This window comes from Mustela putorius, unplaced genomic scaffold (genome assembly GCF_011764305.1).
Source record: "Mustela putorius furo isolate JIRA1106 unplaced genomic scaffold, ASM1176430v1.1 tig00003898_pilon_pilon_pilon, whole genome shotgun sequence".
Classification (NCBI taxonomy): domain Eukaryota; kingdom Metazoa; phylum Chordata; class Mammalia; order Carnivora; family Mustelidae; genus Mustela; species Mustela putorius.
Window position 1 is genome coordinate 20,907,501 of NW_025422047.1, and position 26,876 is coordinate 20,934,376.

General features: G+C 44.3%; 3 protein-coding genes across 5 annotated transcripts in view; 1 reads left to right on the forward strand and 2 right to left on the reverse strand.

Moving 5' to 3' along the window:
• ACIN1 (apoptotic chromatin condensation inducer 1) overlaps nt 1-16,049 on the reverse strand; it is a 34,364-nt gene extending 18,315 nt beyond the window's left edge. The window contains exons 1-6 of one of the 2 annotated variants that reach the window (XM_045067832.1): nt 15,865-16,048; nt 14,388-14,453; nt 12,096-12,207; nt 11,575-11,694; nt 2,946-3,034; nt 411-1,682 (exon numbers count right to left, since the gene is read on the reverse strand). In XM_045067832.1, the coding sequence (XP_044923767.1) occupies nt 411-1,682; nt 2,946-3,034; nt 11,575-11,694; nt 12,096-12,207; nt 14,388-14,453; nt 15,865-16,044 (1,839 nt within the window). In that variant the 5' untranslated portion in view covers nt 16,045-16,048. Of the gene's footprint in view, nt 1-410; nt 1,683-2,945; nt 3,035-11,574; nt 11,695-12,095; nt 12,208-14,387; nt 14,454-15,864 lie in introns of both variants that reach the window. The other variant, XM_045067834.1, reaches the window with a different exon arrangement.
• Nucleotides 15,929-19,212, forward strand: CUNH14orf119 (chromosome unknown C14orf119 homolog). 2 transcript variants are annotated; one of them, XM_045067837.1, is made up of 2 exons: nt 15,929-16,049; nt 17,875-19,212. In XM_045067837.1, the coding sequence occupies exon 2, from the start codon at nt 17,876-17,878 to the stop codon at nt 18,302-18,304; it is 429 nt and encodes a 142-aa protein (XP_044923772.1). In that variant the 5' UTR covers nt 15,929-16,049; nt 17,875; the 3' UTR covers nt 18,305-19,212. The 2 variants fall into 2 exon arrangements, with proteins under 2 accessions (XP_044923772.1, XP_004755392.1); XM_004755335.3 differs by lacking the exon at nt 15,929-16,049 and adding an exon at nt 16,085-16,513.
• LMLN2 (leishmanolysin like peptidase 2) lies at nt 19,176-24,250 on the reverse strand. The gene is made up of 14 exons (XM_045067953.1): nt 23,679-24,250; nt 23,476-23,569; nt 23,334-23,385; nt 22,924-23,067; nt 22,520-22,645; nt 22,227-22,311; nt 21,935-22,080; nt 21,689-21,860; nt 21,454-21,523; nt 21,281-21,377; nt 20,900-21,172; nt 20,447-20,676; nt 20,091-20,270; nt 19,176-19,589 (listed from the first exon to the last, which is right to left on the reverse strand). Exons 1-14 carry the CDS (start codon nt 23,980-23,982, stop codon nt 19,382-19,384), a joined length of 2,181 nt encoding a protein of 726 aa, XP_044923888.1. The 5' UTR covers nt 23,983-24,250; the 3' UTR covers nt 19,176-19,381.
• Between the last annotated feature and the right edge of the window lie 2,626 nt (nt 24,251-26,876).

Below are 26,876 nucleotides of genomic sequence, written 5' to 3' on the forward strand. Positions count from 1 at the left end.
CTGACTCAATTTAATACTTTGGACCCTTCCCTCCCTATGTTTATTCCTCCTTGAGTTCGTGATCTCCTTGACTTCCTAGAGTATTCAGCAAATTAAGTCCCAACTATGTGCTAGAATACTAGGATACACATGTAAAAAGGCCTGCACATATCTTCAAGTTTATAGTCTAGTGAAGACAGATAAAGGATTCAGCTTTGGAATCCAAGGGACTCAAAAAAATTAAAAGGACTCTGTTTAGGGATTGATGAATTAAAAATTAGATTCTGAAAAGATGGGAAAGTAATCACTGACCTGGGGAGTAAAGGAAGCTTTTCCCATTCCTGACAGAAATCATAATAGGTTCTCCTGGGGTTGAAAAACACTGGAATACAAACAAAACACCAACGCACCCAGGATTCTCCCACACTTACTTTTCTGCTGTTGCTTGAAGCTGAACGAGAACGGGAACGGGAACGGGAACGTGACCTGGACTCTGATGTTGATCGGGAGCCCATCTCGGATCTGCCACGAGGGTTGGTGTGAGTACGTGCCCGAGATACATCTCTCTGCTTGGATCTTGGAGATGAGTGAGACTGAGAGCCTGAGCTGTCAGGAGAGCGAGATCTTGATCTAGAACTGGAGGATGAAGAGGAGGACCGGCTTGAGGAGGAGTCAGCTGACTCTTTCAATCTGTGGCTTGGGAGAAGGGTATGAGAAGCCCTTCTACCTTCCTTCTGTTCCAAAGACAGCTGTTTCAGAGATTCCTCGGTGATCCCTTTGGCCGGTGCTAATTCCTCGATTTTAAGAGGGAGTGGTTGAGCAGATTTTTCTGCCTCAGTTTCAAGACCCTTCTGGGTTGAGCATTCAGCTAGTGTGCTTTTCTGAACTAGAGGCAGGACACTCTCCTCTGGCACTTGCTCTGTTTGAGTTTCTGCTTTGGTGTCTGCAGGACTTGACAAAGGAGATAGGCCTCCCACCAGCTGGACAGTATGCTGAGATATTAACAGCTCCCTGACCTCAGCATCTGTATTAGGAGGAGAGAGCTGAGTGAGGACAGGGGGAGCTGGGCCTTCCATGGGCTCTATTTCTTCTTCACTCTGGAGCTGTGTAGTAGGTGGTGGAGAAGATGCTTCCTTGGTAAGTAAAGGTGGGGGAGTTTCCTCCTCATTGGCATTTTGCTCTGGTTGTAGCACAAGAGGGGCCTTTTCTAGATCTTCAGTCAGTCGAGGGGGGGAAGGAGACTTTGATTTTTCCTCCAAGCCTTTTGAAGATTTTATTTCCTTTTCTTCTTTCTCAAAAGGAAAAACTGTTTTCATTTCTTTCTCCTGCTGATGTCTGGCCATATGACTTCTTCTGGCTTCTTCCTGGGACCTTGTGACTCTTCCTCCTCTCTCTAACCCCTCCTGTTCCTGGGATCTTACGGTTTGGGGTCTCTCATCTATCATCTCCTCTGGTTTTACTCTGGGCAACTCTTCCCCCTCTTCTGCTTCCTCAAACTGTTTCAGGACTGGTGCATCCCTAGATTTTTGTCCTTCATCCTCCTCTTCCTCTTCCTCCTCTTCTTCTTCTTCCTCCTCCTCCTCTTCTTCCTCCTCTGTTTTCAAATTTCTATCTGCTCTGACCCTCAGATTTCTGGAAGGTGTTTCTTGATCTTCTTCCTCCTCAGCCACCTGGCTACACTCAGAGAGTTTAGCTGCTCTTGCCTAAAAGAAAAGATATACAATGGATCCTCACTATCAGAGGGGAAAGGGTCTTTCAGGAGATACACATAGGAAGGAAAAACTCAATGATACAGGCTTGCATCTACACAAACAAGTGTGCCAGTAAACAAGCACGACCTATCAAACTCTTATGGGGATCAAAACAGAGTACAATAATGAAACTGCTACTAGTTCATTTTTTAGTTTCAAGCTTTAAAAATAAATACAAACTGAACATCTAGAAAGTGGCAAGGGGGTGGGGGAACCAACCTATCATTGCTTAATGTAATTATTTTTATCATTTTAGTATATTTAATTTTTTCCCCATCGTTTCTTTTCCATACTCATAATCATACCACAATACACTTTTGTGTTCTGCCCACTTAACACTGTATCATATGGCTTTAAAGTTCTAATTGAATAACTGTATCTTTTCTAATAATGTACTTTAATAACACAGACCAGCCTGTTAACTTTCATAATTTAGTTTTGATTTTTATATATTTGCTTAGAAATCTGAGTAGACCTAATCGAAAAACAAAAAAATAGTTCTTTTGTCTGGGCTGCCCATATACCACCCAGACTGAGAAGACCTGGACACTTTGGGGGCCACTGGGGTCACAGCCACATCAGCAAACACTGAAGTCAGAGAAGGCCAGGGTAATGCTGGGGCACACATCATCACGTGATCAATTTCAACAAATATCACCCAAGTTACTCTGGAAACGTTGGTATGAGGCATGAGCACTTAAAGAGGAACCAGAGCTTCTGCCCATCTGTCAACCTTGACAAATGGTGGACCTCCATCAGTTAGAAGACACGGGTAAAGGCTGCCAGAAACAAGCCTAGACCTGCTCCTATCCCTGATGTGGTGCACTCAGGCTACTAGGAAGTTTTGGGAAAGAGAAAGCTCCCCAAACAGCCTGTCATCGTGAAGGCCAAATTTCTGAGTAGAAGAGCTGAGGAGAAGATGAAGGGGGTTGGAGGGTGCTGTGTCCTGGTAGCTTGAAGCCATCTGGAAAAAGGTTCATTAAATGCCAACAAATACTTTTGGAAAAAAACAAACAAAAAAAAAAAATGAAAAATGAACAAAAAGCACCACCACCCCCCCCCCCCGCCAAAGAAAAAACCCACAATGAGATAAAGAGGAGTACTACAGAAATGTAAAGAGACACAAACTTTGAAAAAGTCCAAGGAAGAGGAGCAGGAGATACCCAAAGCAGTACTTAAAGAAGTGACAGATGCTTTAAGAGGTATTTGAGTTACCTGTCTGACCCTGGATGATCGTCTTTCTCCTTTTCTTGGTTTATCATCATCAGATTCACCTTTCTCTTCAGAAACAGAGGAGCTTTTTCCTATCAAATGAAAGAAAATCAAGTCAGATTCATGGCATAAACATTCATTCAAGAATGCTTTCTAAAATTCAATCACAGCATATGAACTCGACAATACATATCTGTATTAATTAAACTACGTGAGGGACTATATGAAGTTCTAAGGTGGGGGGTGGGGCGGGCGCCTAGGTGGCTCAGTTGGTTAAGTGTCTGACTCTTGGCTTTGGCTCGGGTCATGATCGCAGGGTCCTGGGACCAAACCCTGTGTTGGGCTCCACACTCAGTGGGGAGTCTGCTCCAGGATTTTCTCTCTCCCTCTGCCCCTCTCCCTCCTCACATATGCGCACTCACTTGCTTGCTCCCAAAAATAAAGAAATAAATCTTAAAAAATAATTAAGTTCTAAGGGTCTTATTAATAATTCCTGCTGTGCACATCTGGAATATTTTCAGTATCTCAAAGCCAATTCACATATTACAAACAACTGGAAAATAATCATTGGTGGCTTCATAACTACCAGGGGCTTCAAACTGTCTTGCAGGGATGTACAAAGTGTACTTATTTCTATAAAATGTTTTGTCACCATTTTTCTGGATTGCCTATTGCAACCACTAGTTTTGAACAAAATAGGATGATTAACAGTTCGCGAAACAACAATCCTATGAAATAAAGTACTTATAAAATGAATTGTTTTTAGGTCCTAAAGTTCCTAGAAATTACTTCAAGACACTGGACAGGGCTTCAGAAATGGGCCCTCTCAATTATGTCTTTACATGAAAAGCTCAAAGTGAGATTTCTTTTTGAAGGGAAAAATAAGGGGCGCTTGGGTGGCTCAGTGGGTTAAAGCCTCTGCCTTCAGCTCAGGTCATGATTCCAGGGTTCTGGGATGGAGCCCCCGCATCAGGCTCTCTGCTCAGCAGGGAGCCTGCTTCCTCCTCTCTCTCTGCCTGCTTCTCTGCCTATCAAATAAATAAATAAAATCTTTAAAAAAAAGAAAAAAAGAAAGAAAAAATAAGTTTAAGAAAGCTTGAAAACCATCAATCTAGGTCATTTCAAATAATAACTCCATATAAAACTGGAAAAAAAATTTCATTCACATTCCATGAATGAAGGTAACTGCATAAATCACAAACAATTTAATCTTGGGGCACTTGGGTGGCTTAGTTGGTTAAATGTCCAACTCTTGATTTTGGATCAGGTCATGATCTCAGGGTCGTAAGACTGAGCCCTGCATTGGGCTCCGCACTGAGCACGGAGCCTGCTTGACATTCTCTCTCTCCTCCTTCTGCCCCTCCTTACTCTCCTGCAAGTGCTCTTACTTTTTTTTTTTAAGATTTTATTTATTTATTTATTTGACAGAGAGATCACAAGTAGGCAGAGAGGCAGGCAGAGAGAGAGAGGAGGAAGCAGGCTCCCTGCTGAGCAGAGAGCCTGACGCGGGACTCGATCCCAGGACCCTGAGATCATGACCTGAGCCGAAGGCAGTGGCTTAACCCACTGAGCCACCCAGGCGCCCCTGCAAGTGCTCTTATTCTTAAAACAAAATACAAAAAAAGGACCAACAACCAGGCTGTGGTCTAAATGTCTTGACCAAAAAAGGGCAGAAATGAACTGAAAGATTTCTAATATTCCTACCAGTATTAAAATATTACACAAAATATGGGGTGCCTGCATGGCTCAGTGGGTTAAAGCCTCTGCCTTCGGCTCAGGTCATGATCTCAGGGTCCTGGGATAGAGCCCCAGGCTCTATAGGGCTCGCTGCTCAGAGGGGAGCCCGCTTCCCCTCCTCTCTCTGCCTGCCTCTCTGCCTACTTGTGATCTCTCTGTCAAATAAATAAATAAATAAAATCTTAAAAAAAAAAATTACACAAAATAGCAATGCGGATATTGATGGGAGCCAGTTTAGAAAACAGCTTTAAGATAAGTATATTCCAGATACATAGTTAGATTGGGCTCAATTTTAATATAGTACAAAAGGCTTAAATAAACCATGAAACCATGTCCTAGACTAAACTGGTACAACTAAAACAGGTGGTGTTTTATTTTTATTATTATATTATTATTAGATGGCTTATATTATATATACACATATATATTATATATACTATTATCAGATGGTTCCAACCCAAGGTCTTGTTTCTATATCCCGACAATCTAAAAGGAATTAGTCTTTGCTCCTGTAATTAAAAGAAGAAACAGAAAATGAACTAAAAGACTGCACATATTCTGTAAAACTTTACTCCATGATCACTTTACTCACAGGATCTCTGAATATATACCATTTCATATCTGGGTTAGTGAATAAAGACTTGCATTATGGGTGTCTGTACAGGATCTATGGTTAGGATATTCAGTAACAAGCCAGATTCTCTAGCAAACACTGAGGGATAATCTGTAAGAAATTAATAATGTGGTGATTGTAATAATTAATAATTAAATTAAATAACCTGGATTATTTAATTAATAAATTAACCAATAATTAAATAACCTGGAATAGGTTAAATTACAACATGAGTAAAACCGAAAAGAAAACTGTTTTCTATTAATTTTAGATAAAGCTCCTCTACAAGTTTAAAATAACCAATTTTTATAGTTTAACAAAAAAGAAAAAATAAGGTAGAGGCTAGGGGGTAGGATGAAGAGGCAGAGCAGAGAGGATTCTTACAACGGTGAAAATACTCTATGATACTGGAATGATGGATATGTCATATACATCTGTCCAAACCCATAAAAGGTACAACTTAAAAGTGAACCATTAAGGTAAAATGTGGATCTCAGGTGATTATGACTTGTCAATGTAGGTCCTTCAATTTTAAGAAATGTACCACAATGGGGGCACCTGGGTGGCTCAGTGGGTTAAAGCCTCCGCCTTTGGCTCAGGTCATGATCCCAGGGTCCTGGGATGGAGCCCCGCATTGGGCTCTCTGCTCAGCAGGGAGCCTGCTTCCCCTCCCCTCTCTCTGCCTGCCTGTGATCTCTGTCTGTCAAATAAATAAAATCTTAAAAAAAAAAAAAAGAAAAAGAAAAAGAAAGAAAAAGACATGTACCACAATGATGGAGGAATGTTGTTAATGGGAGACACTATGCATGTGAGGGAGTAGAAGGCATACTGGAAATCTCTGTACCTTCCTCTCAATTTTGCCATGAACCTAAAACCATCTAAAAAAATGTCCTGAGGGGTGCCTGGCTGCCTCAGTTGGTAGAATGTCTGAAATTCATCCAGATACTTAAGAATTTAAAAACATAAATAAAAATAAAAAAAGAAGGGGCGCTTGGGTGGCTCAGCTGGTTAGTGTTGACTCTTGATTTCAGCTCAGATCATAATCTCAGGGTCATGAGATCGAGTCCTTTTGAAGCCTGCTTAAGATTCTTTCTCTCACTCTCCATCCGCGCCTCCCTGTCCCCTTGCATACTATCTCTCTCTCTCTCAAAAAAAAAAAAGTTAACTAGGTCAGAGGGACAATAAATATCTGAATATTGCAGATATTTTAAGCTTTACAAAGACAAAGAAAGGTGAGGAAGATTATAGAGCAAAGTTTCAACTGAGATTTTGTTTTTAGTTTGTGAGACTATAAATTGTTTAAAAACTTGGTTTTTCTTCTAGTTTTTCCAAATTTTCTTTAATACATACTACTTTTTATAATAAAATATTATTTAAAAGGATAAAATCCTATCCTCTGGAGAAAAAATACACCCTTCAAATCCTATGAACAGCTAAAATTCATAGGCCTAGCCAACCCAACTACTGGCTTTTATCACTGCAATTCTTTTTTATTTTATTTTATTTATTTGAGAAAGATAGAGAGATAGTGAGCAAGTGTGCGTAAGCAGGGGGAGTAGCACATGGAGAGAGAGGGAGAAGTAGGTTTCCTGCTGAGCAGGGAGCCCAATGTGGGGTTCCATCCCAGGACCCTGGGATCATGACCTGAGCGGAAGGCAGAGGCTTTAACCCACTGAGTCACCCAGGTGCCCCTCTCTTTGTTTTCTTATTAATTTAAAAACAGGAGTTATATGCACATATTTAAAGCCATACTAAAGATGCTTTGTGGTGAATAACAAGTTCTCCATAAGCACTTATACACTCTGTATAAACAAATGTGATTTTAAGGGGTAAGAAAAAGACATGTTTTATGAAGTTGGTCAGAGATAAATGTGTCAAAGAGTTCTAGAGTCGTGATTTTAAAATTAGGTATGTACAAGTAAATAGCCTCTTTCTCCACCTATCGAAAGCTGAATGCTGTTCTATTGGATCATAATGTTGTTTTGATGCTGTAAAACTGCAATGATAGGAGTCTAGGTGACTGCTTCTCTGGAAGCACTTAAGTAATAAGTCATCAAAGAGATGTAGGCTCTTTAGAAAGTTTTGGTCATGACTGTTTTGGAAAAAAAAAAAAAAAAGACAACTGGAGGGGACCCTTAGACATAAAACGGGAAATCAGTAAGCAGCACATAAAGAAGAAAAACAAGATAATGAAGAAATGAGGAATTACATTCTAGCTCCCTGTAAGGAAGTGAACTGATGCAGACAAGCTTCTGGGAAAGGTGACATCTTCTATTATGGGCACATGGCCACATTAAGTGTCTTAAACCAAGTGTTAATAATATGTGATATGTAGAAACTGAGCACTTTTAGCAAAGGGTGGAGCCAATGCAAGTTAAGAAATGTATTTCAGGAGTTGAAAAGCAAGGGTAAATGTAAGATTTCCAAGATTCCAAAGCCAGAAGCCTTCAGGCTGCTAGACAATAGAGAAGTGAAGAATGTTTATAAGGGCCATACAGGAAAATACTGTCTTCATTCTAGAAAACAAATCCTTGGATATGAGTAAGAAGCAGGAATTAAGAGAATGGAGGGAGACCGGGCAATGACACCAAACCTGAATCAGACTCATGTTAGCTGAGTAACTTAACTAGCATTTCTCCACAATCTCAGCTTGCAGATTTAATATGAGAAAAAGGAATGAGGACTTTATGCCCTATAAGCAAAAGGCTGGTTAAGATCCCCTGGAGCTATACCTTTGTTAAAGAATCTGTATACGGATAACCATTTTTTAACTTTTTTTTTTTTTTTAAGATTTATTTATCTGACAGAGATCACAAATAGGCAGAGAGGCCCACAGAAAGAGAGGAGGAAGCCGACTCCCTGCTGAGCAGAGAGTCCACCGTGGGGCTCAATCCCAGGACCCTGGGATCATGACCTAGCTGACGGCAGAGGCTTTAATTCACTGAGCCACACAGGCACCCCAAAACGTTTTTTTTCTACTAATTTTCCTAGACTGGACTCTTCTTGAAATAATTAACTAGTGGCAATAAAGATTTTGATCACGCAACCATGATCTAGAGGTGATTCTAGACAACTTCTCACTACAGAGAATGGATACTTCTCTCAACATGTTAGAAAAATCTGAAGAAAGTGGTAGAGAGAAAAATCAAGAAGGAGAGCCAGGAAGGATGTTATACATCAATTCTTCCTATCTGGGATTTGGTCTACAGCACCTAAACAGGAGGTTGCTGGAATATAAGCCAAAGATCCTGGTTAATTAAAATACTAAAAAACTATTCTGTTAGTCATTCACCAGTTGAGTAGATTAACAGGGGTAGGGCCGAGGAAGCCATATTCTTAAAAACAGTTTAATATTAAAAAAAAAAAAAAAAAAGCCTCAGATGCCATTACTGATTAGCAAACTGTTACTAAAAACCTTCCTTTAATGAAAATCTTATTAAAGAGAAAACCCTCAAAACATCCAAATAAGTGGGCACCCCAAGAGTTTACTGGCCTATGGCAGACTAACATTGCACATCTTGAAAGAATCTGATCTTCTGGGTAAACTCCAGGCATTACCACTGATGCAACTAAACATCACTAGAACTCCCAACTACCACTCCATTTAGGACCCTGACCAAATTCTGTGTCTAAGAGATTCATATTCTAGACAAGATCAGAGGTAAGAAAGTTTATGGCAGAGGGACGCCTGGGTGCTCAGTTGGTTAAGCCGCTACCTTCGGCTCAGGTCATGATCCCAGGGTCCTGGAATCGAGACCCACATCGGGCTCCTTGCTCAGTGGGGAGCTTGCTTCTCTCCCTGCCTCTGCCTGCCGCTCTGCCTGCTTGTGTTCTCCCCCCCCCTCTCTGACAAATAAATAAATAAATAACATCTTTAAAAAGAAAGTTTATGGCAGAGAGTACACTGAAGAGCACAAATGGCAATTGTTAGCTACTCTACAATTTACTACATTCAACTCTTCTAATTTATTTTTTACCTCTATCTTTCCTCTTCTTTTCCCTGTTCTTGCCCACCTTGATCAATTACCACCATAGGCAAAGTCCGGCTGATGACAAAAAGCACTGAAGAGACTGGTTAACCTTTATTCTAAATCTTTATTAGCTTTTGAAACCTTATTTCTGTTTAAGAATCCATTTTTTCATTTTCATTTCAAATTACATTTAGAACTGAGACTCTTTTTTTAAAGAGAGTTCCTCATCAAATCATGTTCCTATCATGAATTTTCAATGGTTTTCACCATTACTTTAGAATAAAAAACTCTCATATTCATTGGCTTTTGATATTCAAAGCCCTTGGCCATATTATCCTAATGTACCTTTTAATTGTTCCTCTGACTATTCTTGAATATGAAAAGAACGCTTTACTCTAGCTAGATTCATTTATTACCTCTCCTTTAAAAATATCACATTTAGGGGCGCCTGGGTGGCTCAGTGGGTTAAGCCGCTGCCTTCGGCTCAGGTCATGATCTCAGAGTCCTGGGATCGAGTCCCGCATCGGGCTCTCTGCTCGGCAGAGAGCCTGCTTCCCTCTCTCTCTCTCTCTGGCTGCCTCTCTGTCTACTTGTGATTTCTCTCTGTCAAATTAATAAATAAAATCTTTAAAAAAAAAAAAAAAAAAAAAAAAAAAAAAAATATCACATTTATCCCTAGCTTTATGCTTTCATTCCTTCCTAAAAATACTCTCTTGAGAGTTTCCTCTGAACCAATTCAAATCCTACTTATTTCTAGGGCTCAGCTCAAATACCACACCTTCTTCATGAAGCTCTCTAATCACACCAGTCCTCAGAGAACTTTTGCTCTGTATTTTTATGATCTGTGTGTTTACATTATTTATGTGGCACTTTAAAACATACCATCTTCTGTTGTTGCTTTTATATGCAATTACCTTCTCTCCTGAAAACATTTTACGAAGTGCTAACTCCCCATATGGACCATGGAGATACGTATATAGCAGAAATTTAATAAATATTTTCTTGACTTTTATTTGAGAAGAAACACTAATTTAGAAGAGTGTTCCCCTTCCTCCTGGCTTTACAATCAGGGAAAAGAGTGCTAAGAGCAAAATGGATCAATTGAGGCTCTGCTACTTTTGGATTTAAGGAGAAAAGAGATCTTTAAAATAACTTATTTTTCTTCTATCACTAAATATCTTCTAAAAATCTATGTTCAGAAAGGAATTCTAGGGGTGCCTGGGTAGCTCAGTCAGTTAAGCGTCTGCCTTCGGCTCAGGTCATGATCTCAAGTCCCAGGATGGAGCTCCATGCTGGGCTCCCTGCTCCGCAGGGAGTCTGCTTCTCCCTCTGTTCCTCCCTCTGCTCATGCTTGTCACTGCTCTCTCAAATAAATAAATAAAATCTTAAAAAAAAAAAAAAAAAGGAATTCTCTATTATCAGAAGGGTTAGTAACTTTGACATGCTCTAAAAATATTAAATATGGAATGATCACCTCCCATATGACCTTTAACATTAATTATGATTCAAAATACTTTAAATGTACACATGGGTTTAACATATCTATCTATTGCTCATGTGTCTTATATACATGTTTTCCTAAAAGTATACCATCTTAGGTAGTTTAGTAGATAAATGCTGCATTTCTGGATTTTTGCTTGAAATATTATACAAAATGAGTGCTTAATTTTTATATGAAAAAACTAATCTTGCCTAAATTGACTCCATACACCGAGTTAGAGATCCTTGTAATATGCTCACATGATGCGCCGCACTGCTTCTCAGAGCACACAGAACAACAGTAACTACTGTATAACAGTTTGATTAATGTCTAACTCTTCACTAGGCTATACTTTCCTTAGGGCAAAGACTTGTATTTTCTCTCCTATTTTCCTGGTGCCTAGCATGTGCCTAGCATACAATAGGCACTAAACAAAAATTTGTTATATGTATTAATGAACTATGGCAGATACCCATTTTGGGGGGGGGAGGATTACTGGATGTGCAATATGTCATCTATACAACTGGTGAAGGGATGACAAAGGGTTTTGACTACTGCTCAATGCAGAGATAGAGGACACTGAAGAGATACAGATGAGAAGAAACATCATACGGCCTCAGGAAAAACACTCTGAGGGGTTAATGCAACATAGAGGTGAAAGCAGACTTCCAAAAGGACATAATTCCCATGACAAATAGATATGAAGTATCAATGTCACAGAATTTCCCTGGGACTCTTAATGGAGGCTTAGGATGAAAGGAGGCCTAACTACCTCCCCCCACCAACTACGCAGGATTGACAAAACAGCGCAGTGGGGAGGGAGATACGTACTGGGCGAATGTCTGCTGAGCTCCAGCTCTGGTCTCTCCAGGCTGCTCTGAAAGTCAGGAGGCAGCAGGGAAGCCACTCCCTCAGGATGGATCATCTCGTCCTCCGACTCAGCTGAAGCTTCTGCAAAGTACAGATTGGGTCGGGGCAGGGAGGGAGTGAAGGGCTAAGCATGTGGGAATATGTAGAGGAATGAAGGAGATCAGGCAAAGTCGCGGGACACAAAGTATATACTAAAAAGAGCACTGTACATAGAGAAAAACTCCCTGGGATTAAGATCTACCTCATTTAAAGGGTAGCTTAATTTACTTAGAACTCTTGCTGCTGGCAGGAATCCTCTTCTAACAGAGAGTTAAATTGTTTTCTTCCCTGACAAGAGGTAAATAAACAACTCACTTGGCCTAACTACCAAAGCAAGTAAGTAGCAGTTTCAGCCTTATTCCTGAAATTGCCTAGTTAAACAGGCCTATCTACACAGTGACAGGAGTAACAATGAAAAACTCCTTGTGACACTCTGGGCTTACCTTCAAGTTCTGCAGCTTCTCGGGCTTCACGTTCCAGACGCTGCCTAAGTAGCTCCTGCTGCTTTTCCAGATACTGCTTTATGAAACTGTTCTGGCTCATTTCCTCGCCAATCTGTGTAGAAGACATGGAAAAAAGAAAAGTTGAGGAAAGCAAACCAGGGAAACGGAAGGAAGAAAATTCCTTGGAACAAAAGCTTCCTCCTTATATTTGAGCCTAAGAAAGATAATCAAAATGTTGGAAGGTCCTCTTCTAAGCTACTCTTGTTGAGGACCAAAATAAAAAATCTCATGATTCATAAAAGAGGACATAAAGAGGAACTGCACATAATTTCTTATTCTAAATATTCTGATCCCAACCAGCAATGCCCAAGTAACTTAAAATCAAAATTCCCATATAATTATGCCTTTTAATCTAAAAATTTAATCTAAAATATTATCTAAATTTTTCTTCCCTTAGTAACAAGAACTGAAAAAATACTAGTTCATACTAGGTCATTTTTTTGTTGTTCCTTTCCAGGAATCATTTTGTCAAATATCTCCAAAATTCAAATACAGTACTTAGAGTATGAAACCGAAAGATTAAGAAAAGGGATGTCTGTTCAACATTTAGACAGAGTTTTAACTCCGTTTTCTTTGGGTGGGAAGAAATGGTAATATTATACTTAAACTCCAGGAGTTTAATCTCTTTTCCCATTTCTTCCTGCAACGCAGACTTCCACAGCACTCTTCCGTCCTTCAGTTTTCTCTTTGCAAGCCCTCCTCCCAGAACCTTCTTGCCTAGCAAGTCCTAGTAGAACTCCAAAAAAAAGGAAAAATATCTGAGTAAATACTATTTATGGTTTTAGTTATCTTTCCTAAGCATGGTAAATGCTTATCTTCACCTAAAATAGAGATGAGTCTCCTCTTGGTATTCAATGGACACATGAAGTATGAGTTGCATGTATTAGAAAGCATATGCATTTGCTAGAAAAAATCCTAGATTAATGAAAGCAAAGCTTCAAAGACTAAAATGCAATGAATAAAAGGAATATAATCACAAACTGATTAACTTACGTAGTTTCTTAAGCTTATACTTAACTAAACATCTGTAAACTGACTAGACTATGATATAGCTTAATGAAGTGGTAACCAGGGAGTAGGAAGGCTCTCTTGTTTTTCCACAGTATCTTGGGACTTCATCTAGTACCAGAGCTGCACAACACAGCACTAACGAAGACCTGGATGTTTTCCTTTATGTATGTAACATACTATAATGAGGGGATTTTAAGAGCTGAAAAACATCTTATGAGATCAAAATGTCTAAAAATCTTATTTTTTTAAACTGTGGGGGCGCCTGGGTGGCTCAGTGGGTTAAAGCCTCTGCCTTCGGCTCAGGTCATGATCCCAGCGTCCTGGGATCGAGCCCCGCATCGGGCTCTCTGCTCTGCGGGGAGCCTGCTTCCTCCTCTCTCTCTGCCTGCCTCTCTGCCTAATTGTGATCTCTGTCTGTCAAATAAATAAAATCTTAAAAAAAAAAAACAAAAAACAAAAAAAAAACAAAAAAAACTGTGGAATGACGACTTCTAAAGAAATCTTATGCTGAAACTCAATATATAAAAACAGATAAAAGTAGATCTAATTTAATTAAGAGGGGAGTGTGAACCCCTGCTCACTTGGGAAGAAAGTTATCTTCCCCAGGAAGCCCCCAAAAGCAGCTCTACAAAACCAAAGTCAAGCAATTATAAAACCTGGATTTAGTCCAAACTTTTCTCATATTGTACATAGGAACTTAGGAATCCAGGGCCTCTAAAGGTTAAGTTTCTTGCCCTAAGTAACAGAGGAATTAATGATATTTAGGAGGAAAAGCATAGTCAGTATTAGCACTAGAGATGGTGTTTAATTTCCAAAAGACTGAATTCTTCAAAAATCTATGTCAACACAAGAATTCTTCTTACAAGTATTTTCTTCCACTGCCCTACTATCTACTTTATTTCTACATTAGAAGACATCCAACTATTCTTCCCAAATCAACGGCAAATAAATGACTTCAGATTCTTGTACTATACTTCATCAGTTGGAACCACATCTTTCTGCACATACCACTGCAAGCATCAGAAATTAACTAATAGCTTTCCTAATTCAGTTCTTGAATTCTTTATTAGAATTCAGCTGTCCTGGTATGAGGAAATTTTCAACCCAGGAACTTAGGAAAATACTGGTGCGGATGTAAGCACCAAGTATACATCATTATGTCCTTCTATATGTCTGTGCATCCAAAAAAGCCCACCTTATCTAATAAACCTTTTTTCTTACCTGGGAATTTGGCTGGAATGCAGCATGGGGTGTTGAGTGTTTCTGTAAATTTTCTAGCATTAGAGCCTGGTACAGAGAAGGGCAAAAGTCAGAATCTAAGGGAATAAACCCCACCCCTCCCAAATCTCTTCATTGAATGCAATGGCTAACCACACACACTTAACCTGTACTCCTTTTCCAGGGACCTAAAAGCCCTTTACTAATTCTCTTTCATCTTCAGAAGACCCTTAAAAGTAGCCATGGTTACTGCTGCCAAAAGTACAAATGTAAAATGCAGGCACATAGAGAAAATCATTGACTTGGCTATGTAATAAAATCAGTGACAATGACAGAACCCGTACTACACTCTTTATTATCTTCTGTACTTCTTACTAATGCCCCTTCTAAATCTGGCCATTCAGGTAAAATGACTTCAAATACTCAAGTCAGCTTCAAATACAGGAAACCAATATGGGGCTACTGGTTGTGGTCTGATTGAGTTACTTGGTCAGTTACCCAGGACTAAATCTACTTGAATGAACTTGTATTGCTTCCAACAGAGTGGCACCTAGATTTATCAACTATATAAAAATTTCAAAAAGGAGGCTACAGAACAAAACCACCACAGACTCTAAACTATGGCTGACCCAATCCACACACAAAACTGTCAGCTTCTGTAGAGGCAACGGTCTGTCAATTTAACCCTTGAGCCAACCCAAACCTAATCTACACTACAGGCCATGTATCCTAATTAACCCCAATTAAAACCAAGACATTTTCATCTTCCCTCCGTTTACACCGAATCTATACATACAAATCCACCTACTTCATTACGATCCCACTCTAAACTACTCAAATCGATTCAAAACCCCCAACATATACCAACCTGCCCCACCTCTCTCACCAATATTCACCAAACTCTTATCCGCCCAAATTGCTTCTGGATGCCCTATAAATTATACACCCCTCTATAACCGAGTCCCTTCAAATTAAGGTTTCTCTTCATCTCACCTACTAATCTAATCAGGTAGATTTTACTCTATCCCAATCCTATTCTTCCGGACACCAACACCGACACCAACCCCATTAACTCCTCCGCCCAACTATACCCCTAACTCCGACCCAGCCCAATTCGCCCCCCTCAGGCCAGCAACGCCGGTGGTAGTAGTGGGATTTAACTCCTTCTGCAGCGCATGCGCCGAAACCACAGACACAAACAAGGAGGGGGTGGGGGAAGGAGGAAGGAGCTTAAGACACTCCGGGAGAGTAGCGCGCACCCTCCCATTTTGGGCTCGTGCCGCTGCCGTTAAGGCGGGAACCGGCGCTATCTCTATTCCAGCGCGAGCCTCACCAACCACCGTGCGCGCGGATCCGGAGGCTCGCGCTGGCGGCCTGAGCTCGCTCGCGCGGAGCCCGGACACTGCGCCTGCGCCGCGGCAGAGACTCGTCTCTACCGGGTCCGCTCCCCTCCGACACTCCGGCAGCGCCGACTTCTCACCCCTTTGAGCCGCTTGACCAGGGCACTCTTCTGCCCGCTCTTCGCTAGGCCTCGCTGCTCCAGTGCGGCCTTCAGGTCGGTCACCCGCAGCGCCTGAAGAGGCTTCCCGTCCAGAGTCACCTCCTCCAGCTCCGCCATCTTGCGTGAGGTACTCGGGTCCGTCCCGACGGCTTCGGGCATCTTCGGTAATTTCCGCCAACGCCCTTCGAACGTACCGAGCTGACCCCGCCCACTGCCATAGTCAACCCCTCGATTACCACTCAGAACTCCCCGGGTTCCTCCGGAACTGCTCGGGTATTTCCGTCTCTACATCGGCACCAATCAGTTCTTTCCCTCCTCCCAGCCACTTCCCCCTCCCTCCCTCTGCTTGCAGAGCTCGGTTATTTTCGTCTTACCGAGGCTGTGAATCGAATGTACTCGGAAGCCGTCGACTCTGGCATAACCAAAATCGGAGTTACTCGGCCATCTCCGAGCCTAAGGCTGAGACGCTGAGGAGCTTGGGTGTTTGGGGCTGGTCCGGGACCGGAAGTGCGTGGGCTGCCGGGCTGGCCGTGTTTAGGGTTTTCAGGAAACATGGAAGCAGGGGCGACAGTTGGAGTTTAAGCACTTTTGTGACGGTCTTCGGGTGCCCTGTGAGAGGAAAGGGGAGGTAAGCGGGGTAGAAGTCTCTGTCTAGGCTGGGTCAGACTCGGTGTTTGCGGGTTACGCTAGAAGGGCACACTGCCCGCTCTGCTACCGATCCCCCTGCCGCCTCCCAATCGCTGAGTCCCCGCCACTCCCATCTAAGACTACGTTGCTCTTTGGGTCCTTGGAATGCCAGGCTCTGTGGCCTCCAAAGTGGGCAAGTGGCAGCACCGTGTTTTGGGGCCCAAACTGTGAACTGATTCATATTCTTTGAACTTGAGTTTGCTGTGGAGGCCGTGTCGCAAGACCCGACGGAAGTTTTTTCTTACCCGAGTAAGAATAAAGTTCCTTAGGAGGAATTGCTGTGAAAAAGGCGATCTCCTGGACTGTTTGGGTACTGGACTGATGTTGATTGCTTAGGGGTTCTTTTCTTTGTTACTACAAATACTCCCAACTTTCAGCAGAGGAAACGCAGACAGAATAGGTTATTGATAAGTAGTTTAAGGTTTTCATTGTTAGAAATTCAAACTGTGGAACTCGAAACCTATTCAAGTTAACTGACCTTCTGTTTGCATTACTGATGCAAATCACTGGCAGAGTACCACTGGGTATTTTGCATTAAACCTTGAAAATGTGCAAAGACATCAGTTGTTACACATCTACTGCAGTGTAACACTTATTAGACTCCTAAGCCACCAAACCGACTAGACTTCAGTCTTGAATAAACATGTGGCTTCTGTTTTTTTTTACTGTGTTATCTTCTTTGGGATGAGGCACCCTCACTCTGCTCTTAATTTTTCGTGGTGCTTTATTGGAAATATAAGGAAGAAATGGATGTTAGGAAGTTCTGGGCATAATTCAGAGGCTATATACACATTACAAAGAAGGCTTTTTCATCATACGTGATTTTTTTTTTCTTTTCTCACCATTGATAGCTCTGGATGATTAGCATCTATGCCCAGACCATCTGCATGTACTAGATTTTAAAATGTGTACCTTTTTTCATTTTAAGGAAGGTGAGATGCACTAACATTAATCGTTTTTTCTTCGCTCACCCTGGAATACAGAAGTAGGCCAGGGAGAATGAGCAAGAAATATGTTGGTTATTTTTAGGTTTCTTATAAGAATAATGGAGAGAAGAAGGGGTTAGGGAAGGTGATGGGTCTGAAAAAGAGGGAGGTTGGCAAGTATGAAATGAAGTTATTCTGGAGTGACTTCTCTGAGGTAATCAGATAATAATCTATATGAATTACCCTTTTGTTTTCCTGTAAGCTGAATTGTTGAAAAGTAATTTTATCTGTAGATGCTGGTTTTGATAAGATTTCTTGTTGGGAAGTTGTATTTTGGTTACTCTAGAGAGTATATAACAGTGCTTTTATGTTTCAGGATGCCACTGGAATCATCTTCCTCTTCAGTACCATTATCCCTCCCTTCTCCCCTACCCCCAGTACCAGATGGTATTACTAACTCTTCCCCTCCCCCAATGTCTTACATCACTTCCCAGGAGATGAAGTGTATTCTTCACTGGTTTGCCAGTTGGTCAGGTCCACAGCGTGAACGTTTCCTACAGGACCTGGTAGCTAAGGCAGTGCCAGGAAAATTACAGCCACTGCTGGAAGGGCTGGAGCAGCTTAGTGTGTCTGGAGCAAACCGACCACCTTGTATCTTTGAGTGCCAGCTACGACTTTGGGATCAGTGGTTTCGAGGTTGGGCTGAGCAGGAGCGCAATGAATTTGTCAGGCAGCTAGAGGTCAGTGAGCCAGACTTCGTGGCGAAGTTTTACCAGGCAGTGGCTGCTACGGCTGGTAAAGACTGATGGGCATTAAAGTCAAGAAGATAATCACAGCTGATAGAACTGCAACTTCACTGCGAGATCTTCAGATGTGTCACTTAAAGGCCTAGGAATGGTATCCTGATCCGCTGACTGAACTTTCTGACCAGTACAAGCTTGATTATTTGTTTGGAGGATGAAGGGGCAGAGGGAATGGGAGAGAGAGAATCTTAAGCAGGCTCCAGGCCCAGCACGGAGCCCAACACGAGGCTTGATCTCACAGCCCTGAGATCATGACCTGAGCCCAAATCAAGAGTTGGACGTTTAAGGGACTGAGTCACCCAGGCGCCCCAAGGCTTGCTTATTCAACGTTAACAGCCTATCAGCTGAACTGTTCATATGAATGTTTTCCATCTAAGTCAATCCAGATCAGCAGTCTGCCTCCTAGCTTGTTCCTTTCTACATGTCACACCCTCAAGAATTCCATGGCTTCTTTTGCAAGTATAACCAGAAGGAACCTACACATTGTAACCCAAGTCTATTGCTGGCCCATGGGGCTATAAAGTAGAGCCTTCCTATTCCAGAAACAGAGAGAAGGACTATTAAAAAAAGGTCATGTTTTTGTAGATTAACTGGATTCACATGGCTGGTTTCACTGCCCTTATCAGATTCTGGCATAATTATGTTGACATCCCAACTATTAGCTTTCCTAGTAATAATTTTGTAAGATTATGGAAAAATCAGGAAAGGGATATCATTCGTTACTCCTTTCCCACACTGATGTTTATTTGAATCTAAATAGCAATGACTTTTCCTAAAGCATATGTGATATTCTTGGAGCTGATAACAGATTTCCTATTCTGTAAGTTTGCTTGTGAAACAAAAACAAGTGACACTCTTCATAGGTTGAAGGGTTTATTTTTTGTATCAGAATAAAGAATGAATCTTCAGAACCATGTCTCTCGCTTTTTTTTTTTTTTTTTTTCATTACAAGGCTAGTACAGAGGTGATACCTAAAGAAAGAGGCATTTTGAGAAAAGTAGAACTGAAGTGTAGACTTGCCATCCAGTTGTCTTCCAAGAAATAATCTTCCATATCTATCCTGTTATTCTCTGGGTAACATCACACCTCCCTCATTCCTGTAACTGGGCCCCTTGTATCTTGGAGCTCTGGTGAACCGTAAGGGCCAGATGGTGCCACCAGAAGAGTAGCTCGTTTCTGATAGGCCATGGTTCCCAGTGCACCCACCAGGATAAGCAGTGTTAGGCAGAGTCCTGTGGACAGTGCTAGATGGGTCACAGAGGGTTTATGGTCCAAGGTAACCAGCAACCTAGGAACACAGAAGTAACGTTTGTCTTGGAATAATGCCTAGGCTTACGGGTGAAGGACTTCACCTTTATCCTAATACGCAGAGATCATGAAAGCCTGCCTCTTCCAATCAGTAAGCTACAAAGGAAGTCAGGAATATAGAACCTGAAAGTAGGAAAAAGACCAAGGTCTGAGCCTCCCAGCAACTTAAGTTATTGGAAGGAGATCTAACTTGGCAGTGAGGGGAAGTTTAAGGGAAGAGTTAGACTATGGTGTTTGGGTGACTGGACATGGTGCCCCAGTAGTACTTAAGGGAGGAAGAGGACTAGGATCCCTATGTCCTAGACTTGGAGAAGTCCAATGATTATGGAGGGAAAGGTGTCCCATAGTGACAGACCTGAGGTGATCATATTAATTGTCTTCCGAAATAACCCTAAGACTACATATGAGTGAGAGCTTAATGCAATTTCCAACATCTGGACTCCAGAAATTTGAAAGAAAACTACTTAGGATATTCTCTTACTTGATGTGTCTTGTGGTAAAGCTGGCTCCTCCATAATGTACTTCTAGGGGCTTCTGCTGGAGAGTGAGGGTCAGGTGTCTGTGCAGCATACCAACCGAAGGCCCTTGGCAGCCAGGGGACTTGCTCATGTACACAGTGAACACCAGACTAGTGGTAATGGAGGGGCTGTGGAAATAGCACCTATAGGGACATTTGGATCTTTTTAAGGGAGGAGGAATCCCTGGAAGAGTATATCTCCTGAAGCAGGTGCAGGCTTAGGAGTGGGACAAAGTGTTCAGAGGAATGTTGTGAAGTAACCCACTTAAGCTGTTCCTGTGGCCCACTGTATAAATCCTCAGCCTGAACTGTCCCTTTACCTGCTGGTGTTGCCTCTGCTCACCAGAGCCTGAAGTACTGCTTCGGTCAGCCCGTCCAGCTCTTCCTTCCCCACCGAGGGGCCTGGGGGCCCAGCTAATTGTAAAGACAGCTGGAATAACAGGTCTTGAGGCGGAAGACTCACAGGTGGGGAAGTAACAGCACCCGTACCTTTGAAAGTTTGACAAAGCCGACCCCGGGGACAGAAGAGAAGACCAGAGTACCCAGGTATCTGTAACGAAATACATGGCAGGATGTATTTAGGACCTCAGTTGCTTGCTCAAGCCCCCCTTCTAAGGAAAAAGTACGATCTAGATCGGGGTCATGGACTCAGTGGGCACTTAGTAAAAAATGAAAGAACATTGGAAGAGGTTGGATAGTACTGCTTGTTATATGAGCACTTTTAGACTTCCTTTTGCCAATGCACTATGTGGCTTTTTGCTTATGATACCCACCTGAATAGCCTTTCCGGGAAGGCATTGGACCCAGGCTGTCCCCTCAGCCCGCACCTCATACGCTCCTCTCTCTGTGCATTGGTGTAAGTAGCAGCGGCCTGTGAGCTCTGCTTCCATCGGATGTGGGATCTCAGACGGATGCCTGGTCTCATCCTCATGGAGCAAGTGTGAAGTGAGGTTGGCGAGGAAGCAACGACTCTGGGAATGGTAAATTTCCCCGTGGGGGTTCTCTGCCCCAGGTGGGAACCCGTTTTCCTTCTTCCAGCATTCGCTCTGAGGGGCGGGACAGGAGGCAGAAAAGTGTTTGCCGAAATGCCTTAGGAATTGACTCTGCTCTGGGCCAGTTCCATTCCTTTCCTTTCTATTCTCTAGTCATCTCACCCCATTGGCCAAGGGCTTGTACATGCGGCAGCCTTCCAGCATGGGGTCGGAGGAGCAGCTTCCCTTATCCAGATGCAGATAGTGGCAGCCCAGCCCGCTGCGTGGAAGGGAGGGCAGCTGACCACTAGGATCTCCAACAGCTGTATCACCCCCCAACCACACAGCACACCTACCTGCCAGTGCAGAAGAAGTCTGAGGAGCCAGCCCCACACGTAGTCACCAGGCCAAATTCCAGGCCAGATCCTGCTGGAGAGAAAGGAAGAGAAAGAGCCCTCCAAACAAAAGAAGCCCCAAGTGTCCCTCAGCTTGAGCTGTGCTCATGGCTTCAGTGACACCTCAGTGGCAGAAAATCCCCCCCCCAAACTCTCACTGCCCCCATGGTGCTCTGCCAGTCTCCCCTGTTCTCACCCTGGCCCCACGGCAGCTCCTCTGCCACACTGTGATTGACTCGGTACCAGCCGGAGTCTTCGAAGGCAGCAAGAGTGATGGGATCCAGTCGAGTGCGCCGGGCACCATCAAAGGTAGCAGTCATGATAGAACCCTGGAGCAGTCGGGCCTCCCAGTGTGAAGACAGAGGGCCCTAGGAAGGAGGGAGCTGGTTGCCACCAGACCATTCCCTCTTCCTTCCGGCACCACCAGGCGTCCTGTTCCCACCTCTTCTTCCAAGGGAACCCCTGGTGAAGTCCCTGGCACTCCCAAGTGTCTGGCCAGGCTGTGGCTAACAGCTGGGGTGGTAAGAAGCAGTTGTCCCCACTCATCTCTCCTTGTCACTTGTCGCCTTGTAGAACAGTTCTCTCTAACTGAGCACAGAAGGGGAAGAAGGCAATATGAGGTGAGGAATGCTTAGGAAGAGGGGAGCAGAACTGGAAGGAAGGCATGGGTGGGGGGCTAGTGATCCCCTCTTGTTGACATCATGGGAAAGCTTGCCCTCATTCCTCCCATTTACCACTGGGTCCTGAGGGACAATCCCGCCACTTCTTGAAGAGCTGTCCTGAGAAGCCCAGAGCATGGAGCAATTCATGGAGAGTGACCTGAGGACAAATGACCGCAGGATGAGGGAGACCGGGGGTGGAGCAGGTTCACCTGCCACTGGATAGTTCCTCTGCCCAGTCAGCTCTTCCTAGAGTTGAGGCACCTTCTCCTCCATCCTTAATAGATTCTTTCATTCGTGGGAAGCTGAATGATGTGCCCCCTCTCCCCAACCTGTTTGCGCCTTCCTACTTATCATGCAGCAGTCACCGTGACAATGTCACTATGGCTGAGGCTGGGGCTGGAGAGATGCTGGGCACAGTAGATGATGGTACCAGCAAGGGGTCTGTCTTCCGAGTCCAGCTGGCAGCAGGCAGCATAGGCTATGACAGAGGGCTGTGGATGGGCCAGGACAAGGTCAGAGGTGGAAAGCAGGGAAGTGGGGGAACACAGAAGCACTCTTCCTGAAAACGGACACCCAGGGAACCCAGCAGGGATAGCTCCAGGGGAAGGCTTTGAAGGGGCTTAGCTTCCACCCAAACTTCATCAACATGACCAAGTCACCTCCAATAATCACAAGTTAATAAAAGCTGCCTTTGTGCTCTCTCCCCCTTCCCATGATATTTAAAATTAAGAGAGGCAGAACAAGTAAAAGGATTTGATTTGAGTCTCACCTCTCCACGGCACTTGGAAGTGTGGGCCACCCACACATACAGGAGAAAATCCGTGTCTTGGACCCCGGGTCCATCTGGCTGGACCAGTTGTGGGGGACCGTGCTCGGGCCACAATGCGTAACCACGGAGATGGGCATCTGGGATCTGTCCAGAAGTGAAATGTTGCATCTAGCTTAGCAGATGAGGACAGCAGGAAACTGGGAGTGAGGAGCAGGCAGTCTTTATCAGAATAGGGACTCCTGCCATCCCTCCCACCCCCAGGTCTCTGATTTGATAAACTGCCAGGAGAAGGGGCTCAGGAAGTTACTTTTGTTAGGAAGCACATTAAGTAATTTTGATGTTAACAGTCTTGGAGAAGTCTAGGCAGGCTAGAGATCTTTGGATTCCCAAATCTGAGAAATTGCTCTCACCTTTGCCCCCAGGCAACTCTCTCCTTGGTACCCTGGGTTCAAGAGGCTGCACCTGCCAAGCGTGAGTATCTGTAGGTGAGCTGGAGCCATCTTTGGGTACCCTGAAGAGGTCGTATATACATTCTTGACACCACGAACTCACCTGTGGTAGTTTGGGGCATCTGGGTCCCCCCAAACAGCGTGGCAGTACTGTGCGGGGTCTCGACTCAGAAGCAGAGGGCCTTGCACTGGAGGGACTTAAAAAGAGTCGACAATTTCACCTCAACATCTTAGAGTTCCTTTCCTCTAGTCATCTTCCTCCCTTACCCTCTGCTCCTCAGCCCTCCCTGTTGCCTCCCCACTCACCTGTGAGCATCCCCTGGAGTTGCTGAGCAGCCTGTCTGGCTGCGGCCAGGGCCAGGGCTTGTGGTCCTCCTCTCATTCTGGCTCCCTCCGGCTCCCAGGCTCCATCTGATACAGGGTCTCTGATAGAGTAGGTTCGAATTCGTAGGGGCTGAGGCTCACGGAAGCCAGACAGGGCGAGGGTGGAAAAGCGGAAGCTGGGTGCAGGTTGGGAGAGATGGGGCCTGAGAAGTGTCACAGACTTCTGCGTCTCATCATGTAAGCATCTGCTCACAGCCGTCCCCATCACCAGCAGCAGCAGGAACATTTTGCAAGTGTTTCTTCTTTACCTGGCCAGGATCCTGTCTTCTGCTCCTCTCTTCCCTGCCTCACTGACTTCCCGCTTCCCCCTCTCTACTCTCTCTCCATACCCCTCCACACCCCTCTCACTTAGCTTTTCAAGATTTGAGTGTGTTGTTGACAAAATCCACATCCACAGTTCCCACCAGGAGGTTGGATGTGAAGAAAGGCCAAAGCTGCCACCCCCAGGGGGTGCTTGAGGTGGGGAGCCGTGTGTGTGTGTGTGTGTGTGTGTGTGTGTGTGTGTGTGTGTGTGAGAGAGAGAGAGAGAGAGAGAGAGAGAAAGAGAGAGAGAGAGAGAGAGAGAGAGATGTCAGGGGTGGGGAAGGCAGTGTTATTACTTAAGGCCTCAGCTGATCTTTCCAGGGAGGAGCCTGCCTCATTCAGGAATCTCTCATCCTAGTTGCCCTCCTTCTGAGTAGATAACCTTGGAACCATCCCAGAACTACAAAATCAGTGTTAATGTAACGGTGTTCATGGGGACACTCTGTGCTTCATAGATGCTTACTTATCTTATTGGAGATGGGCAAACGAGGCTTCTGCACATCCCTGGCCCTGCTCTCAGAGCTGGGTGGACTCTAACTAAACTGCAAGGCTTTCATGCACCTCTCCTACCTACTCAGGGCACTTAGTAGGTGCTCAGGAAATACACTTTGGCTGACTGACCCCTCCTAGGAAAAGCTGTTGTGTTAGCTCCATGAAGCTTCACAGAGCCACATATGGTCATGCTGGAAGGGAAAGTCACCTCTTAAAATGGACGTTAACAGAATGTGCTCAAGGATGTTCTCACCCAGCTCTTGGAACTCCCTGTTTTCTCTGTTCATGCTGTGTTTTCACATCCTGCTTCCCCTGTCTGGATACACTCCTCCTTCCCTGCCCACCTGGCCAATTCCTACCTTCCCTATAATTACGCTGGGAAGCCTTTTGTGCTTAACACCTTCTGCCCAAATTCCACACTTGGAGGGGGAAGGGAGCCCACTTCACAGGAGGGGCATCTCCTCCCCTCTCTTGCAATGATCACTGGCTTAGTGGCTTTCCCTTCCTTCCGGTCCCTCACTCCTTCCAGGTAAGCCTGCTTCCTGGCTGACTTGGTAGCTGCAGTGCTCAGCACTGTCCCCAGGGCCCAGTCTTCAGTTTGTGGATGAAGGAACAGAACCTAACCCCATTGCTTAACTTTTGAAGAAACAGGTCAGGGGTGAAATGACGTAAAGCAACACAGCTAATTAGTTACAGACAGGACAAGAGTTTACAGAAAAGCTGCTGATTTACCAGGGAGGCTGGATTTTATACTTGGACATTACCAAACCCATGGCTGGAACGACCAGTTACAAGGGAAGCAGTCAGATGCTGGAGACAAACCAACTCAGTCGCTTTCCACCTAGGTGACTTTGGTCCAATGCCTCCAGCCTTCCATTTGCAAAAGGGGGATGACTGCATGTCCCTGGCAAGGTTGCTTTGAGGAGGAAGCAAAGACTTCTTCAGGGGCATCTGGGTGGCTGAGTAGGTTAAGTGTCAGGGTCATGAGTTCAAGACCCACATGGGGCTACACGCTGGGCATGGAGCCTACTTAAAAAAAAAAAAAAGGATTTGTAGGGTGCTGAGAACAGCCTGCAGCTCATGTTCAATACCAAGTCACATCAACGGTTCATATTCTACACTTCCAACTCAGTGGAGAATAGCTCTGTTCTTCTTGACACGTGTATCAATCTTTATAGGATTCCTGTTCTTTTTCTAAGGCAAACCGTTTCCTCCAAATATCACATGCCCTCCTTTTCCTGGCTAGGCGGGCAGATTTGCCCAAGGGGGTCAAAGTCTGTGGGGGCTCTCCTCAGGTAACCCCACGCAGCCCCCACCCTGCTGCTGTCACTCCTAGTACTTTGCTGCCCCCTTGTGGCTGCATCGAGGAGGGTGCGCCCCGGCCGGGCCGGAGTTCAGCTGAACTTCACACATGCCTGCAGAACTTCTACCTTCCAGCAGCAACGGCACTAGAAACAGCTCGTGCTTCTTCTGCTGCAATACCTCTTTCCTGCTTCTGCCAGGCAAATTCGTCCTAGTCTTTCCGGAGCCAGCTGAGAGGGTCTCCACCTGCTGAGTTTTTTTTCTTTACCCACCCCCACCTGGGGGGGGGGTGGAGGTGGTTTGCCTCTTCACTGTCCTCCAATACCAGTTCTCACACGTCTTTCAAGTAGCGCTATTACATTCTCCTGACATTTATTTTTGTGCTTATTTGCCTGCTAGACTGTGGGCAGGGGCTGAGTCTGATTCGCCTGTGCCTCTTTGAAGAGGTGTTAAGTAGGCACAGAGGGATAACGGAGGTAGGAAGGTGGCTGGGAATAAAGAGGAGGTAAGGAGAGAGGGTGAGAATAACAGTTATGTGAGCACACCCTTTGTGCCCAGATGTCTTGCAAGTGCTTTAGAATCATGTATTCTTTTTGGCAACCTTCCAGGGTAGGAATGATTATAATTACCCCAGTTTTACAACCGAGGCACAGCAAAATTAGGCAGTGTGGGTCAGTGGTAAATGTGGGGTTTAAGCCACCATGCTATCATGTTCTCAAGTGCACAGCATGGAGACTAAAAGTAAGATTGATCAATCAGAGAAGCAGCTTGAGAAAGAGGGGGAGCAGGGAGAACGGGTGGAGACAGGAGGGAAGAAGGGTAAGGAGAGGATGAGTTGTGGCAGAGGGTGGGCAGACCACAGAGCAGAAGGTGAAGAGGACAGGAAGGGACAAGGTTAGAGGAGGAAATCAGGGAAGGGAGGGAAGGCGTTAAGGAGAAAGGGGAGGAGGTAGAGGCCAGCTAGGATGAGGAGGGGAGTGGGAGAGGATGGGGACGAGCAGAGCATGTCTCGGTGACCTCATG

What these genes read in the sequence shown, in the direction of transcription:
- CUNH14orf119 (XM_045067837.1), top strand. Translation starts at nt 17,876, where the DNA reads ATGCCACTGGAATCATCTTCCTCTTCAGTACCATTATCCCTCCCTTCT.
- LMLN2 (XM_045067953.1), bottom strand. Translation starts at nt 23,982, where the DNA reads ATGTTCCTGCTGCTGCTGGTGATGGGGACGGCTGTGAGCAGATGCTTA. An exon ending in TTGTCCCTCAGGACCCAGTG is followed by an intron (nt 22,081 to 22,226) that starts GTAAATGGGAGG and finishes TTCTGTGCTCAG; the next exon opens with TTAGAGAGAACTGTTCTACA. An exon ending in GACTTCTTCTGCACTGGCAG is followed by an intron (nt 21,378 to 21,453) that starts GTAGGTGTGCTG and finishes CCTTCCACGCAG; the next exon opens with CGGGCTGGGCTGCCACTATC.